At 27.3% G+C, this 17,826-nt stretch overlaps 1 protein-coding gene across 2 annotated transcripts; it reads right to left on the bottom strand.

Annotated features, from left to right (window-relative positions):
• Positions 1–2,092: 2,092 nt before the first annotated feature.
• On the bottom strand, positions 2,093–8,337 carry LOC113364059 (eukaryotic translation initiation factor 2 subunit 2-like). 2 transcript variants are annotated; one of them, XM_026606516.1, is made up of 6 exons: positions 8,169–8,337; positions 6,457–6,655; positions 4,240–4,410; positions 3,758–3,971; positions 3,547–3,672; positions 2,093–2,334 (listed from the first exon to the last, which is right to left on the bottom strand). In XM_026606516.1, exons 1-6 carry the CDS (start codon positions 8,184–8,186, stop codon positions 2,151–2,153), a joined length of 912 nt encoding a protein of 303 aa, XP_026462301.1. In that variant the 5' UTR covers positions 8,187–8,337; the 3' UTR covers positions 2,093–2,150. The 2 variants fall into 2 exon arrangements, with proteins under 2 accessions (XP_026462301.1, XP_026462300.1); XM_026606515.1 differs by having other exon boundaries at positions 4,240–4,419; positions 8,169–8,335.
• Between the last annotated feature and the right edge of the window lie 9,489 nt (positions 8,338–17,826).

Raw genomic sequence — 17,826 nt, 5'->3', positions numbered from 1 at the left:
GGCAAATTTGAATTTGGGTAAAAGAAATATAAATTTATAACAGTTATTTATAATGTATTTTAATTGATGTAACAAAGTAGATAAAATAAAAATATGTATTTTTAAACATTACTTTATATGTTTACGTTAAACATAAATTAGTTCATACAAAACTATCGTGAACCAATATGTTTTCTTTTTTTATAAAAATGTTAATTTTATTTAATCTTATTATTAATACTTTATCAAATTCCTGAGTATTTTACTAATTATATTGAATTGGTTTAATTGTTTATACGTAAGTATTTTACTAACTATATTCAATTGGTTTAATTGTTTATACGTAAGTGTTTAAAAAAAAAACAGTATTTGAATTTAGTATAAACAAATTGGCGAAAAATTTAAATTTTACTTAATAAAGAGTGTATATAATATAGAATTTTGTGATATGAGTGGAACAATAATACAATACTCAGATTTTTAGCATACACTTTAATAGTTACAGACATTTCGAGATCATGGTATGCCTCATCTTCAGTGCAATTTTAAAAACAGTTACTATTATATACTACACATTCTTTAATATTTTATTTAAATTACATTCAATTTTTGAAAATACAAAAAACACCAACTATCTCTTACAATGCTTGACACAGTACTAAACATGTAAATATATACAGAAATATTTGAAAACAAATCTTAATAGTATCGAAGATAAAGGGACGAGGATAGATATTATTATAATGACATTTTAACATTTTATTTTATTAATGTAAACTAATTTACATTGTTTTACATTTTTACGTTTACATTATAATAATATCCATCCTTGTTCCTTCATATTCGACACTTAAAATTTGTTTTCAAATAATTCTGTATATATTCACATGTTTACTACTTTGTCAAGCATTGTAAGAGATAGTTGGTGTTTTTTGTTTTTCAAAAATTAAATATAATTTAAATAAAATATTAAATAATAATGTATTAGTATATAATTTTTACTGTATTGAAATTACACTGAAGATTAAGCATACCATATGGTCTCGAAACGTCTGTAATTATTAAATAAAGTGTGTGTTGTATTGTTCATATTTAACATTTAATATATATATATATATATATATATATATATATATATATATACATTATAAAACCATCCTTTCAGTTATTAAAACTAAATTAGGATTAAAACAGTTTTGATTAAATCTTCCATACGTTTTGATTCCCAATTTGCCAATCTTCTTCGCTATCTAAAACTACAAAACACAATATTAAAAATGATACAATAAGAACATAAAATTTTTAAACAATTAATAGAAAATATTTACAGTATATAAACACTAATATTAAAAAGTTGTAGATGTACAAAACTATTATAAAAAGTAATGGATAAAATGATAATTATAAAAATAAAATAAAATATAGTAAATTTACCACAAAAATAAAATACACAAAAGCAACTACAAACAAGAAAACTTGAGTAATGGTGAGTAATGGATAACATAAAGTATAAATTATAATTAAAAAATAAAATAAAATATAGAAAATTTTACACAAATTATCTTTTTAAAAAACACAAAAGCAACTACAAACAACAGAACTTGAACTGTTATTCAAATATTTATACAAAAAGTATAATTCTTATTAAAGTACATATTTTTTTATTTTGTTTCATTTCAACAGTTATTTAAACTCTGCTCAATTGTTTAAACAATCAAGTATAAATCAGTTTTGAATTTTAGACATTTATATCATGTTTTATGTATATATTTTTCGTTGTTTATTCTGCTGCCAATAGTCAAACTGTTTAGTTAGTTGTACAAACAAATAAATATTTGAAAATATCTGTGAAAGCTAATTGAATTTTGTCGAACAATCTATTTATTATCTCTGTATATATTGCAGACCCCTTTTTCCTTTTCTATCTTCAATTGTCACTTAACACTCAATAAAAAAAAAATTAAAAGCCATAAATAAGTCTCCACCTCCTTTACAGATCCTGTTATTTATTTATATAAAATTCTAACAATCTAGATAAACACATTTCTGTTATATATATCGATACTGTTCCTCAGGTTGTTTATGTATTCAATTCAAAGTGTACATTATTGCATTTGTATATGTGTGTATGTGTGTGAATTTCCAACAAATAATAATTAATAATAAATTTCCTAAGCTGTCTTTGCTCTGATGGCAGCACGTTTTCCAGTAACGGCCTGGAAACCTGATTTGATACTGGCGACAGAGCAACGGGATCCACAAGATTCACATTGCAAGAAGAACAGACGTGAGTCTTTCTGCAGGATGGTGTCGGGGGAACGACAGGTGTGGCAGGTTACGTATTCTTTGATATACCTAAAATAATAATAATAATAATAATAATAATATATATATATATATATATATATATATATATATATGTATTGTATATATATATTAGATGGTAAGGTCTTAGATTTGTAAATATTTAGAAGTACATTTTTTTGAAAGGTCTCTAAAAGTTAAATGATTATAAAAAGTTTAAATTCAGAGTTAAACAAAGTCTTAATTTTTGAAAATTTGGACAATTGTGAAATTATTCTTTAATGTTCTTACCAAATTCTTTACTGAAGTTTAATCAAACAAAATTAATAAAAATCAACCACAATAACCGACAAATGGTCATAATTTTAATAAATAAATAAATAAATAATTTCACTAAAACTTTAGGTTGCACTTAAAAGCTCATAATTTAAAAAAAAAAAAAAAATCAGCACTGTTACATCTGGTACATTCAGTATAAATTTTGTAGAGCTTTGAACAAAGAATCCAAAAAGTAATAAAAAACAGAAGTTTTTTAAAAAAACATTTCTTTACTTCATCTAGTGAGTTTTTATAGGTTTTCCAAGAAGTGCAATTGATAATATTTAAGCAAACAATATGTTTAAGAAAAGCAGAAGATTGGATTGGTGGATTTTTTATATAAAATGAATAAAATTGTGAAAAAAATAATGTACAGAAATATGGCAATATAATCAAAATGAAAATGATAAGAAAATGAGTGCATTATATAACAAAATATTAAAAATGTTAAAAATTAGAAAGTTTTAAGAAAAGGTTACTGAAATACAGAATTAATTACCTGTATGATTGATTATACACTAACACTTTTTCACTAAAAAAGAGTGGAAAGTATTTTTTGGTCAAAAAGTGTTAGTGTATAATCAATCCACAGGTAATTAATTCTGTTTTTCAGTAACCTTTTCTTAAAACTTCCCTAAACCCTCTAATTTTATTAATATTTTTAATATTTTGTTATATAATCCACTCATTTATTTTTATCATTTTCATTTTGATTATATTGTCATATTTCTGTACATTATTTTTTCCACAATTTCATTCATTTTATATAAAAAAAATTCATTATCTTTTGCTTTTCTTAAGCATATTGTTTGCTTAAATCTTATCAAGATCATGTTTCTCCACAGATGTCCTGAAGATGGAAGTTTTTTATTACTTTTTACTTATTTGTTCAGAGCACTACATATATATATATATATATATATATATATATATATTTGTTTTTACCTTCTCAAAACATTTTCAATTTGTTTTTGCTGGAAACGGCCTTTAATAATTAATTGACTGTTACCGTCTACGGAACCACTGGTACCCAATTCAGCTAACAAGAAATCTAATAAATGTTTAGGTTGCCTAAAAACAAAATATTCAAATGTATAAACAAATATCTATAAAGTAACAATTTCATAGCTACAAGGTAACAATTATTTCTACTTACCTATGCAGGGTTCTGCAAATATCAGTGAAATTAGCAAATGAAGTCTTCTTTGTTCCAATTTTCACAACTTGTGGAGGTCTCATTACAAACTTCTGCTTTTTCCCTGCTACCATATCAGGATTCTTGTCATGCATAATTTCAAAAACTCTATTCAGCAACTCGTCATATGTGTAATCACGATCAGAACCATGCCATGAGGTACTGCTCATTTCAACTAAAGTACAAAACTAATTAATATACAGCAAATACATGATGTTAATGGTAATACATACAACTGAATAATTTGAGAGCACTTGGTAAATGATAAATGTATTTATCTTACCGGTTTCAAACTTGCCTTCCAAATCGGTGCAGCATGTTGTATTAAAATTATTATAGAAAAAAAATTATTTTGAAATCACTGTAGGAATTTAACAACACAAAAATCTGCTCCAAACTATACCATAATCTTTTAAATTACATAGTAGTAGTGATCTATTTACCATTCTCTTTGTCCTCAGATTTCTGATCCTCTTCTGAAACCAGAACATCTAAATCCTTCTTCTTCTTCTTTTTCTTTTTCGTTTTCGAAAAGTCCATGTCCAGATCAAAATCATCATCTACAGGGGCCTCTTCGGGAGCTGCACCTGATTCGGCAGCATCATTAGCACCTTCTTTACTTTCTGAGAAAATAAAAACAGTTGTCAGCATTTATATGCATATTAAAAACCTGAAATAAAGTTTGGTAATGAATATAATTAGTAAATATTAATATTAGTTATCTATAAAAGTAAAACACAAATATAAAAATACATTTTTAGACAAACTACAATGTATTTATTCATCTGTAGACACTACCAGGCAACTTCCAACTTGCAAATGTTCCAGGCAACTTGCAAATGTTCCAGGCAACTTGCAAATGTTCCAGGTAACTTGCAACATTTACTGATCTTTAGACACTTCCAGACAACTGTGCAACTGTCCCAGACAGACAACTTGCAATTCGTCCAAACAACTTGCAATTCTTCCTTGCAATATTTGAATACCAATTACAATGCTTCCAGACCAATTACAGCACAACCGAACAACTTACAACAACATTCCAGACCAATCAATTGCAGAGCCACTCAATGTTTGTTTTTATAAACATAAAATACAAATTTTGAAAATAAAATCTTGCTACATTATAGAAACAACAGCTAATTAACTTGTATAAAATCAAATATAATTGCAAGAGTTTCAGGTCTATCAATTGAAACACTTTCAGACCAATTAAATAAAACATTTTTGAACCAGTACAACATTTTTGGACCAATTACAGCACTATCACTCCAGTTTTAGCACTTTCAGACTAATTACAAAATTCTTAAAACAATTGCAACACTTTCAAAGTAATCACAAAACTTTCAAACCAGTTACTACAAATTCAAATCAACATTTTCAGAACAATTACAACACTTTCAGTCCATTAAAAGCAACTATAAATAAACATTATTAATTACAACGATTCAAGACAACTTACAATGCTATCACTGCTGCACAACTTACAACACTTCCAGACAACTTACAACATTTTAAGACCACTTACTACAATCCAGACCAATCAATTGCAACATTTTCAGACCAATTACAGCACTATCAGACCAGTTATAGCACTTTCAGACCAATTACAGCACTTTCAGACCAATAACAAGATTCTCAAATAAATTGCAACACTTTCAGAGTAATCATAAAACTTTCAAACCAATTACTACAAATTGAGACCAATTGCAACATTTTCAGAACAATTACAACACTTTCAGTCCATTAAACAAGTACAAATATACATTTTTAGAATAATTACAACGATTCGACACCTTACAATACATTTTTAGACCACTTACTACACATCCAGACCGATCAATTGCAACATTTTCAGACCAATTACAGCACTATCAGACCAGTTACAGCATTTTCAGACCAGTTACAGCACTGTCAGACCTGTTACAGCACTGTCAGACCAATTATAGCACTATCAGACCAGTTACAGCACTTTCAGACCAATTTCAAAATTCTCAAACTAATTGCGTACTTTCAGAATAATCACAAAACTTTCAAACCAATTACTAAAAATTCAGACCAATTGCAACATTTTCAGAACAATTACAACACTTTCAGTCCATTAAAAACAACTATAAATAAACATTTTTAGACTAATTACAACGATTTGAGACAACTTACAATGCTATCACTGCTGCACAACTTACAACATTTCCATACAACTTACAACATTTTAAGACCACTTACTACAAATCCAGACCAATCAATTGCAACATTTTCAGACCAATTACAGCACTATCAGACCAGTTACAGCACTGTCAGACCAGTTGCAGCACTTTCAGACCAATTACAAGATTCTTAAACCAACTGCAACACTTTCAAAGTAATCACAAAACTTTCAAACCAATTACTACAAATTCACATCAATTGCAACATTTTCATGACAATTACAACACTTTCAGTTTGTTAAAAACAAATGTAAATATACATTTTTAGACTAATTACAACAATTCCAGACAACTTACAACGCTTCTAGACAAATTGTAATGCTTTCAGACAACTTGCACTGCTGCTACACATCCAGACCAATCCATTGCAACACTTACAGACCAATTGCAACATTTTTAGACCAATTGCAACACTTTCAGCCCATTAAATATAAATATAAGTAATCTATGTACCTGGTAAGGCATTGTCCAATTCATCTAAATTAAAAGGCTTCTTTTTCTTTTTCTTTTTTTTCCCATCCAAATCAATATCGGGGATTTCTTCAACAGGTTCACTAGTTTCCATAGGGGTGCTGCTGTCATCTCCCAGCACTGCATCAATATCGAACGCTGTCTTCTTCTTTTTCTTCTTCTTGAGGGACAAGTCAAACATCTGGAAAAGGATAATTGATCAATAACTAAGAATAATGATAAAATAATTATTGTGTGAATTTAATTGTACTTTCTTGTTTTGCACATCAAAAGAAAAACTGACTGACACTTTTGCTAAGGGGGCGTCCATTAATCACGTGAGCGAGTTTTTAAGGATTTTTAGACCCTCCCTCCCCCTTGGTGATATTCAAAATTACCCCCCCCCTCCCCCACCAAACATCACGTGTATTTTTAGTTACGTGAAAAAACTGTAGCAGTTTTAATTTTTTTTAAAAATGTTTGAACTTTTTTATAAAAAATAGTAAAAATAATAAATACACGTGATATCTTGCTATACCCCCCCTCCCCCACGTGATATTTCGTGATTTTTTGTCCCTAAAAACCTCACGTGATTAATGGACGCCCCCTAAACATACAATAGCGCCTGGACAGTTCAATACACTTTTGGAAAGAATGGTGCTAAAAATTTTAAAAAGAACATCAGAAAAGCACAAATAATATTTACAATAAGAAAATAGTTAAGATAACTCATTTACAATTATATTCAGACATACTTTGTAAGATCTAAGCAGAATACACGATTTTACGTAAATATTCTTACTCTTACTCTTACTTACTCTACTTAGTACTCATTTATTTATATTTATTGTCAACAAATCGAGAAGATCTGTTCAAACAATTTTCTAGTACATTTGGCATATCAATATATGTACAAAAGGCCTATCAATATATATCATAAACTAAATAGCTGTTTTATTCACTTTTTTGTGGTGATGGAATATTTATAATTTACAGTCCGCTGAATATCTGATTAATCAGAGTAATCCTCACCATTATGAAAAATACTTATGATATAAAATAATATTTCCTATAGTGTTGTTATTGTACCCGTGTCTTGCAAAATATAAAGGAAAGTTAAATTCCACAAAAAAATCTGAAATCCGGCCAAGAACATGTAAATTCTTTTGCATTTGAGTTATTTATTTTCTAGAATATAATTTTCTGCAACTACAATATTATATTGCTGTTACTTAAGGGATAAGTCAAATGTTCATTGTTTATAGTTTATCAAAACCAAATAATTGAAAACTCCAAAATCCCCAAAATATATATATATAATGAAGTTGTGATGTATCTTGAAAATTTATAGAATAAATCTGTAAAGAAAATATTATCACAATGTTGCAAATGCTAAATAAATAATGTTCGTGTGTATATATGGAATTTAAATACAGCTCATTGTCTGTCTATAACAACTTTAAACATTTAAATAATCCGCCATACTGTAACAACCAACACCTTGCCCCTCGAGCCCCAAAAGTGACAGTACCTCGTGGTGTTTTCCACCACAACAAATAAATTAAACAAAACCCCCCCAAAACCACCTTCTGCACCCAAAATAAACAAACCGCACTTCATAATTCCATTTTATTTTATTATTTTCCACGACTGCACATTCCACGAAAACGCATATAACCCCATTTTTGTCACCAAAAAATATTCTCAATACTTACTGCTTCTTCTTCTGTCATTTTTATTTTTTCCAAAAGACTACAGTAGTTTATAAATAAAGACAATAAGTAACGAGAACACTGTAATTTATACACACATTTGTATTAAATATTGATAAAAATACATTTGTGATTGCATCAGCCAAAATGCTGAATTGGGAAAGGACACATAGAGGGACACACGCCGATTGTTGCAGGGAAACTGACAGTAGATAATGTACCATAGAGATAGTTTCTGATAGATGTACACTTGTTTTGTCTATGGATTTATGTAAGGGTGCGTCCAGTACGTCCATTAATCACGTAAGGAAAATTGGAAAATGGGGTTTGACAAAAAAAAAAACACGAACTAGTTGAATGTATGGCATTGTGCTTTAAGGCAAATTGCTGGAACTTCCCGTACCATAACGAAATGTTCGAGGAATACTGAATGTTTTCAAATAGATTATTATTTTTTGCACATATAGTTCCGTATTTTCGAAATGGCTGGGCCTGCTTTTGCCAAAATCTGATAAACACTTCTCCAAATCATTACTAATTGAATGTTTTTTAGAACATTCAAATCGGATGCTCCGTTCTCTCAAAAACTCGATTTTTATTTTCTGCACTCTTTGCTCTTTATCTCCGTAACTGCTAGACCTGCCTTTGCCAAAAACTAATCAGCTCATCTTCCTATCAATAGGAATCGAATGTTTTTTGAACCATTCAAATCGGTTGATCCGTGCGCCCAAAAACGTGACTGGAAATTTGTATCCATACATACATCAGACACACACATCCATATTTTTTGAGGTATGCCAAAATGTTCAGAAACTTTCAAAACGTCGAGAAATGTAAAAATTTTCAATTTCGATTTTTGGCATATTACAATAACTTACCATATGGGAAGTTAAATATCACGAGGGGGAGGGAGGGGTGTAGTAAAATATCACGGGTATTTAATTTTTACCTAAATTTTTAAAAAATTCAAACATTTTCAAAAAAATTCAATAATTTTACCATATACTCATACGACAGAAAACTTAAATATGAATATTATTCATTCATACATAATAAAATATTTTATTAATATAATACAATTCTGAAGTAAAACTTCTTAAGGCGCGACTAGAGTGTAAATCCGGACAAATGCAACGAAAGTGCGTTACGGCAGATAAGAGTCGAGTGCCAATGATTCGTCATTCGCTCTTGGTGATATAATTTCTATACGGGTCGATTATGATTAGTCGTCCTGTATGTGAATAAAGATCTGTCGTTGTATGCGTAACGGCATCAACGTTGTATGCGTACCGATATCAACAAGAAAATCGGCATAGATAAATAAACATTTCAAAGTTACATAGAAGTACAAATCTTGATTTAATGAAAAATGCCTGAATCAGAAGAATATTTTACCCTGTTCCTTGAAAATAATAAAACAAATTAAACATTTGCGCTGTGTACTAAACGTAAGTTTTATTTGAGATTATAAATTATTACTACATTATTCGTAGTTTCTATAAATCTTTGAAGTTATTAAAATAGAAAATATTTTCTAGGCAAGACAGATACTACAGCTGTTCAAAGATAAGATTATATCGCCAGCAAAAAAGTGAAAAAACAAGCAGTCAATGAATGTATGTTAATTTTAATTACATGAAGTTCTACAAACACCAATATATGATGAGTAGAGTTGCAAAAACAATATTTGTTTAGACGTTGTTTAACATAATCCACTGTATTAACGAATATTATAGAATTTATTAATCAGCAATTACTTTATTTCTCTAATGAAGGTTTATTGTCTGTAAATGTTAAAGCAAACCGCGCGCATGTCAAAAACAGGATTCGTTGTGCGCGTTCGTGCAGTGGAGATTATATATTCAAATTCAGTAACATGTGTTTAAAAAAGCATGAATATGATAAATATTCATTCAGGGTAAGTTATAGTAATCGCATAAGAATCGAAAATGAAATTTTTTATATATCTTTACGTTTCAAAGGTTTCTTGATATTTTGGCATACCTTAAAAAAAATGGATGTGTGTGTGTGCGTGTGTGTGCGGATACAAATTTTCGTCGACGATTTCGGGAACACGGATGAAGCGATTTGAATAATTCAAAAAACAATCGATTCGTATTGATAAGGAGACGTGCTGATTAGTTTTTGGTGACGGCAGGTCTAGCCGTTCCGAAGATTGACGCAAAAAGTGCCAAAAACGTTAACTCAGTTTTTTAGAGAACGGAGCGTCCGATTTGAATAATTCAAATAACATTTTACTTGCATTAACAAGATGAAGAACTGGTCAAATTTTCATGCTGACAGGTCTAGCGGTTTCGGAGGTAAAAAAAGTAAAAAAAAATGCCAGTTGGCGGTCAAAAATGATCATTAGACATATGTACATCAAATTATCAGATATTTTATAGAGATTTTAACGATAAGTATAAATTTTGTTTACATTCCTATGGGTTCCGTACCAATGTTCATCCGTTAGGCGGCGACGCGGCGCTTACGCGCTTTGACATTTTGTCTCTATGCAGTTAAAGCAGTACGATTGCTTTAAAAAAGTTCAGAATTTCCAAAATATGTCAAAATAAAGAAAACATTTTTTTTAAAAAATAGTTACTCAATAATCTAATATTTTCGAAGTATTTTTTTTTTTCAAAAATGTTAATCGTTTTTAAAAAAATAATAATATTTGGTACGGAAAGTTCCAGCAATTTGCCTTAAGGCTAGATGCCATGCGCCCCACTAGTTTAAAACTCATTTTATTCAATTTGAATATAATAAATATCAAGTTCAAATCATGGACTATTATGAAATATTCAAAGACATCTATCCACGGATTTTTAAACAAAGTTTTTGCCGTTTTATTTTCATGAAATATTCAAAGGTAATTTTGAATTTTGGCAAAAACTTTGTTTAAAAATCAGTGGATAGATATATGTTTGAATATTTCATGAAAATAAAATCCGTGGATAGATATCTTTGAATATTTCATGAAAATAAAACAGCAATAACTTTGTTTAAATATCCGTGGATAAATATCTTTGAATATTTCACAGAAATAAAATCCGTGGGGATCTTTGAATCTTTCATGAAAATAAAACAGCAAAAACTTTGCCGTAAAAGTCATGGACAAAAAAATGTGTATGTGTTTGACAAGTCTGATTTGAATGTTTTTTTTTTTTTTTTTTTTTTTTGTATAGCGAAGGAAATGCTTTTATGCATCCCAGACCGGTCTTCTGTCTGGGTATGTCGGACTCGATACCGCCCTGGTATAATACCGACTAAAACCTCCGCAAATTCTTCAAATCCTTCTGATTTGAATGTAAAAGTTGCAATTTGATATCATTTTCAAATTGATAAAAATTCCACTCCACTCAGCAACCAAAATTTTTCTTTGCACAGAATCATCATTTATATTTCTTTTTAATTATTTCATCATTGCAAAACTTTTTCATTGTCTCCATTACTAATTCACGAATAGTTATTCCTGGTATCCTTTTGTCCTTATTATTCATGAAAATATCTTTTGCATGCTTTGAAATAAAAATAATGTATAAATCATGTTTTTTTATTTACTTAAATGATCATACATTTGAAACAATCACTCGATTACGTTTATATCACTGAAAATTCAAATGCAGCATTGTTACATATAGGGAAAAGGACTCGTTTATAATATTAAAGTACATTTTTGAATAAATATAAATGTGAAATATTTAATGCAAATTCTAATGAATTCTTTGTGAGAAATAGACTTTATATTATCGTTAATAAAAATTTTAACTAAGACGTATTATTAGAAGCAAATAATAAGTAATAAATAAATGCATAAGCACGTTTGAATAAATAAAGTTATAATATATATATATATATATATATATATATATATATATATATATATATAACAATTATATGATGAAACTTTTATCTAGTACACAAATAAGAATTGATTATAGAAATATTTAAATGTATTTTTTTCCAAAATGTACTTTAATATTTTTTGATAACTTTGTTTTAATTGTATATATATATATATATATATATATATATATATATATATATATATATATATATATACATATGCACATGTAACATCTAAATAACACTTGAAAAACGTCCACACGAGTAGAAATGAAAAAAAACATTTATATATACACATCAATTTTTTATATATATATATATTATATATATATATATATTTATATATATATATCTATTTCTCTCTCTCTCCTTTCTCTCTTATCTCTCTCTCATATATCTATCCTTCTTTTCTGTATATATAAACATTTATCCATAAATTTACATCTCCCCTGGTTCAAACCCATGTCTTTTAGCCCTTAATATCGCTTTAGCACAATACGATTACTCATTAAAATAAAATAAAGCAATAAATTGAATAATATATATCAAAACAAACCCATTGAAATAAATTAAAGTAGTTAAAAAAAATACTACTTCAACAAACGCAAAAAGAAGGAAGATGATAATTATTTTGACAACTTAAGGGAAGACGTTAGAAAATTATATTGAAATGTTTTTTGAGGACTTGTGTAGAAGAATTTAGGAGACATTGGTGGACTTATTAGAAATATAAAGGATTGAATATGAATTATGAAGTATTTGTAAATGTTTTTAGCAAAGTTTTGTACAGAACCTGGTAGAATGCCAAATTGTCCCGAATGATTTGTAAAAACTAAATTTTTGTCCAAGAACTTGAAACATTTTTATGATCAGTGCATTACATCAAAACAACACAATTGTATTTAATACTGTATGGTACTTAATTATGTATTTATAAATTTATTTTGAAAGTATATTTGTAATTATTGCACGTTTGACATTTGGTAAACCGCCATTTTAAATCGTTATCAACAAAACTTAAAAAACGATGCATAAATACCGCGATTTTTAAAATTGTATCAATATTTACTTTAAACACAGTATTAATTAAAAAATTAAATCTACTATTAATTACTACAAAGTAATATACAATAACTTTTCATTTAAAATCACTAAATTGATATTCAACTGAACAATAACTGAACCACCATTTTATATAAAGTGAAGTTATCTACGAACTTTTAAAAACGTTTCACAGACAATGGCGCGAGTTTCAAAAATATACTTTCAACAAACTTATTTTTTGCTATAAATTCAATAATTAAACTTTTAAATATTAAGTTTTCATTATAATGACTTATAAATTGGCATATAACAAAACAAAATTAACATCGTCTTTCACAAAATAGTGCAGGACTTCACAATGACGCAATTTTTAAAAATTAACGTATACATATTAAATCATCATCATGATTCTCATTTTTATTTAATTCTATCTATTTCTAATAAATCCGTCGATGTCTCCAATCGAACAATATATTATTTATATTTAAGGATAGAATATTGAATTAGTTGTAAATTAATTAATTGCTATTTATATAGAATAGGATATTATAGAATCACTAATGCTTTGGAATTTTAGTTACGAGTAGAAATTGGATAAGTGTTTTTTTATCGAGAAGCCATCGGGGTAGTAAAATCTTTGTATATATATGTAATTTTATATATATATATATATATATACAAAGATGATTTAAATACATATTTTGTCTTAACATTTAGTAATTTTGATATATATATATATATATATATATATATATATATATAATTGTAATATTTTAAAGTGTTCTAGCCTAAGAATATTAATTTTCATTTATCTAACTTATTTTTAATATTTATATATAAGTTTATAAATTTATATATATATATATATATATATATATATATATATTATGTATGTATATATATAAATTTATGGTATGACTAATATAATATGAATATCGACTGTCAATTCCAAATTTTGTGACATAAAACATCTTGTTATTTATCTTTGTTTTGTTTTAAATACATGTTTATAGTTTCTTCAGATAATGGATATTATTTATTATTATATTTTTTCTAAACTCCCTTAAAAATGTCTTTATTTTTTGTTTCAAATACAAAAATGAATAAAAATTCTGTAGAGTAAAAAGCTTTCAAAAACTTCTAATATCTCTAAATATATCAGCATAATTTAATTTCTTTTTATAAAAACAGAAACGAGTGGCAGAAAATAAATGCCTTTAATAAACGTTATACTTCTACAAATACATCAAGAAACATACAACAGGCACAAAACACACTTTTGACTTCTCACAGATAAAAATTCAAATACTAAAAAGAATTTTGCAGAATCAATTTTTATAAAGATGATTCCACAAACAATAAATTCAAGAATACACACACAATTCACCATACTTTTTTCCATAAAACTTATCAATTTAGATTTAGATTAACAAAAAAAAAACCTATAAAAACTTAAAAAGTTTCAGTCGTTCGATACATTTGCATCCATACATACACTCATCTCTAAACTCTAATGTAAGTATAAAAACTTATAATTTTAAGTGTAAATTTTTAGTAAAACATTGTTAAATCTTGCAAATTTTGAATAATTAGAATGTGAACAAGTCTATAAAACAATTGTTTGTGTTTTAAATATATCCTGAAGACAGAGAGATCCAATATCCCCGAATAATGGCATATATAAATTGCGCCATTGCATTTTTACAGTTTAATGTCTTGTTGACTTCAAATAAACGTTTGAAGTCAACAAGACAATGGACAGTAAAGAGCGTTTTTAACAATAGTTGCAAAATGACGAGCGTTTTTATTATTCCTGCTAAAAAAAGCGATTCAGTGGAAAGTGGCTGTGTTAGAAGAAAACAGGGTTAACCATCTATCAAACAATTATAGAGAACTGACAAAAAATTTTGGCAAAAGTGATTTAGAAGACTACATACAGCAATTTCTTGATGTCTACTATTATGTTACAAAACACTTGAACGCTTTGGATTGGAAAAACATCACTTTTTACTCCGAAACCTTGCAAAAAGTTTAGTCTCAATTGAACACGAAATTAGATTTGTATTTTAGTAAGAAAATGTACGATGTCGTCAATGTTCTAAACAAGACTAAAATAGTTTTGTACATTACGAACGAGTTTATTTCTGAGCTAGAGAAAAAGTTCGATCAGAGAAAACAGAAGAAAAGCAAAGCAAAAGTAATGCTGATGTATTATATAAAAAATCAGAAGCAATCCGTGAGAAGATCTTCCAGATTCTCGGTACCCTTCTCAAAAGCTACAATCATTTGAGCACCTTTGTCATAAAATTTGTTCACATCATCAAAAACACAGACATAAACTACCAGAACACATTGATACAAGGCGTGTTTCAAATCAAAGACAACTTTGACATCAATTCAATTGTTAGTATTCTCACCAAAGAAATTCTGGTCCTCGCCGAGAAAGAATCTAGTGGCGACAGCGTCAATTTGAAACAGATGATGAATTTTATAAATGATTTGGCAGTGGTGAGGCCCAAAGAAATGGTGGTAAAACAAAATTCTTTAAAGAAATATCCACCAAAGACCAAAATCTGTACAATGCTCATCCAGATATCATTTTTAAAATGACTGACCCTGCAATGAATTTGGTGGAAGCCAAGTTTCAGAAAATAATGAAGTCTAGTCTCAGCTATATTAGTGAAGATAGACACATGTATAAATAATTATATAAAGATTTAAGGGAGTTTTAAGGTCTAAAAAAATATAATGATAAATAAATTATCATTAGTTATTACTACAAAGTTGTAAATTAATATCAACAAATTTACAAAATAAAAAACATCAAACTAAAGTTTAAAAAAAAATATAGAAATAAATATAGTATTGACCCACATTAGCTTAAAATTATATTTTCTTCAAATTCTTAAGGTTTCATGAGCTTATTGAGTTGCTCTAGGGCCTAATAGTCAAAATTGAATACAAAATTATTGAATAGAAAAATGTGTGTGTGCATGGCTGTGTGTATGTGTAAGTAATACTTGAAAAAAAAATGAATAGTTATCTACAATTCCTAGTTATACTATAAATAGTACAATCGGCTAATGCAGTATCAAGTTAGTTCAATGTCACAAAATTTGTTTTTAATTCCTTCGAATAGTTTTTATACACTAAATAAATAAATACAAGCTTAATACAATACATGTATACAATTATCGCATATACATATAAATGTATCGCAGAAAAACACGCATATGTTAAATTTACGTAACAAATACGTAACAGGAGAAACGATAAAGATCCGTAATACAGTTTTATACATGTTGCAAGTGTTACGTTTATGAAACGTTTCGAACGCGTGAACAATAATATTCATAAAATTTATTATTATAATATAATAATATTTATAAATTTATATTTAATATTATAAATTTATCTTTGTTTGTCACATGAATGTAATACTGTGTCAAATGCAGGTTTTAAATTTTATAATGGAAAAAGGTTTATGAAATTATGAAGAAATATAAATGCTACTATTTTAATATAGCAACGTAACAAGAACGACACAAATGCGTTGTTTAGATCCAGTTACGTTGCAACTATGAAATCTGTCAAAAGTAATTAAAATACTACGTTTATCAGGTTTTGTTGCGTTCTTACGTTAAAACCTGTGTTATGTAATGTGTATTACATTTTCCCTAAGTTACGTAACCGTTACGTTCCTGGTTTCACTGCATATACATTTACACATACATACATTCATCATAATCCTATATGAATTTTAATTCATAATAAAAAGCTGAGTAATATTAATAATCCTTTTTATCGAAACAGCCATATTATCAATATTCAAATTAAAGATGTGTGCATCGTCAGTTATTATTTATTCTTATTTAATAATAAATATATATTTTTAATCTAACCTAACTACAAGCAACTGTTTTTTTTATTTCAACTTCATTTTCTTTTCAACAGTTGTTTGAATAATTAGTAATTAATAATTAATAATTAATTTTTTAAGCGTCATTTTTTTCAACTCTGTTTATTGAAAAGATTCAATGGTGACATTGTGAAAGAGAAAATTTATTTAATTGTCTTTTTAGTTGTCGTAGGGGGATTGATTTGTTAAAATAAACTGGTAAAGGATACATTATAATAAAATTTATATATATATATATATATATATATATATATATAATATACATAAATAATGGTTTAAAATTGATAGACAATATAAAAAATTAAACATTTGTCATTTTGTAACTGGTCTAATTATATTAGACTAACTGTTACAAGATATTTAATAAATATGACAATATTAGTGATTTTTTTTATATAAGTAGTACAATAGGATAAGTATCCTTTACCAATTCATTTTAAAAAATTGCTTAAAACAAAGCAAACCGTTTGCTTCTTAATCTATAGTAATTTATTTCGACTAACTACTTTGGAATAATGTAGTCGAATAGGTAAATCGATAAAATCGAAACAACCTTTTTTATATTTAATAAATATTTTGACCAGTTTGTTATAAGATTTTATGTTTCTAGAGTTATAATAATAAACTTGATATAGGAAAGTTTCTGTTGATAGATTTTTTATAGCCATTTCACAACCTGAATACAAATATTTTATATCTATGCTTTGAAATGAAAGTTGATATCACTACTGCATGATATCAGGTTGTAAGGATAAAGATAAAGGATATATATATATATATATATATATATATAATTATCTGTTGATAGAAATCCATTATTACTATTATAACTCTAACTACACTTTACCT

Source organism: Ctenocephalides felis, unplaced genomic scaffold, assembly GCF_003426905.1.
Source record: "Ctenocephalides felis isolate EL2017-DRISC unplaced genomic scaffold, ASM342690v1 CF-g0.4_SCAFFOLD_00845, whole genome shotgun sequence".
Taxonomy (NCBI): domain Eukaryota; kingdom Metazoa; phylum Arthropoda; class Insecta; order Siphonaptera; family Pulicidae; genus Ctenocephalides; species Ctenocephalides felis.
Note: the sequence above shows the minus strand (reverse complement) of the source record. Positions and strands in the feature narration are given on the sequence as shown.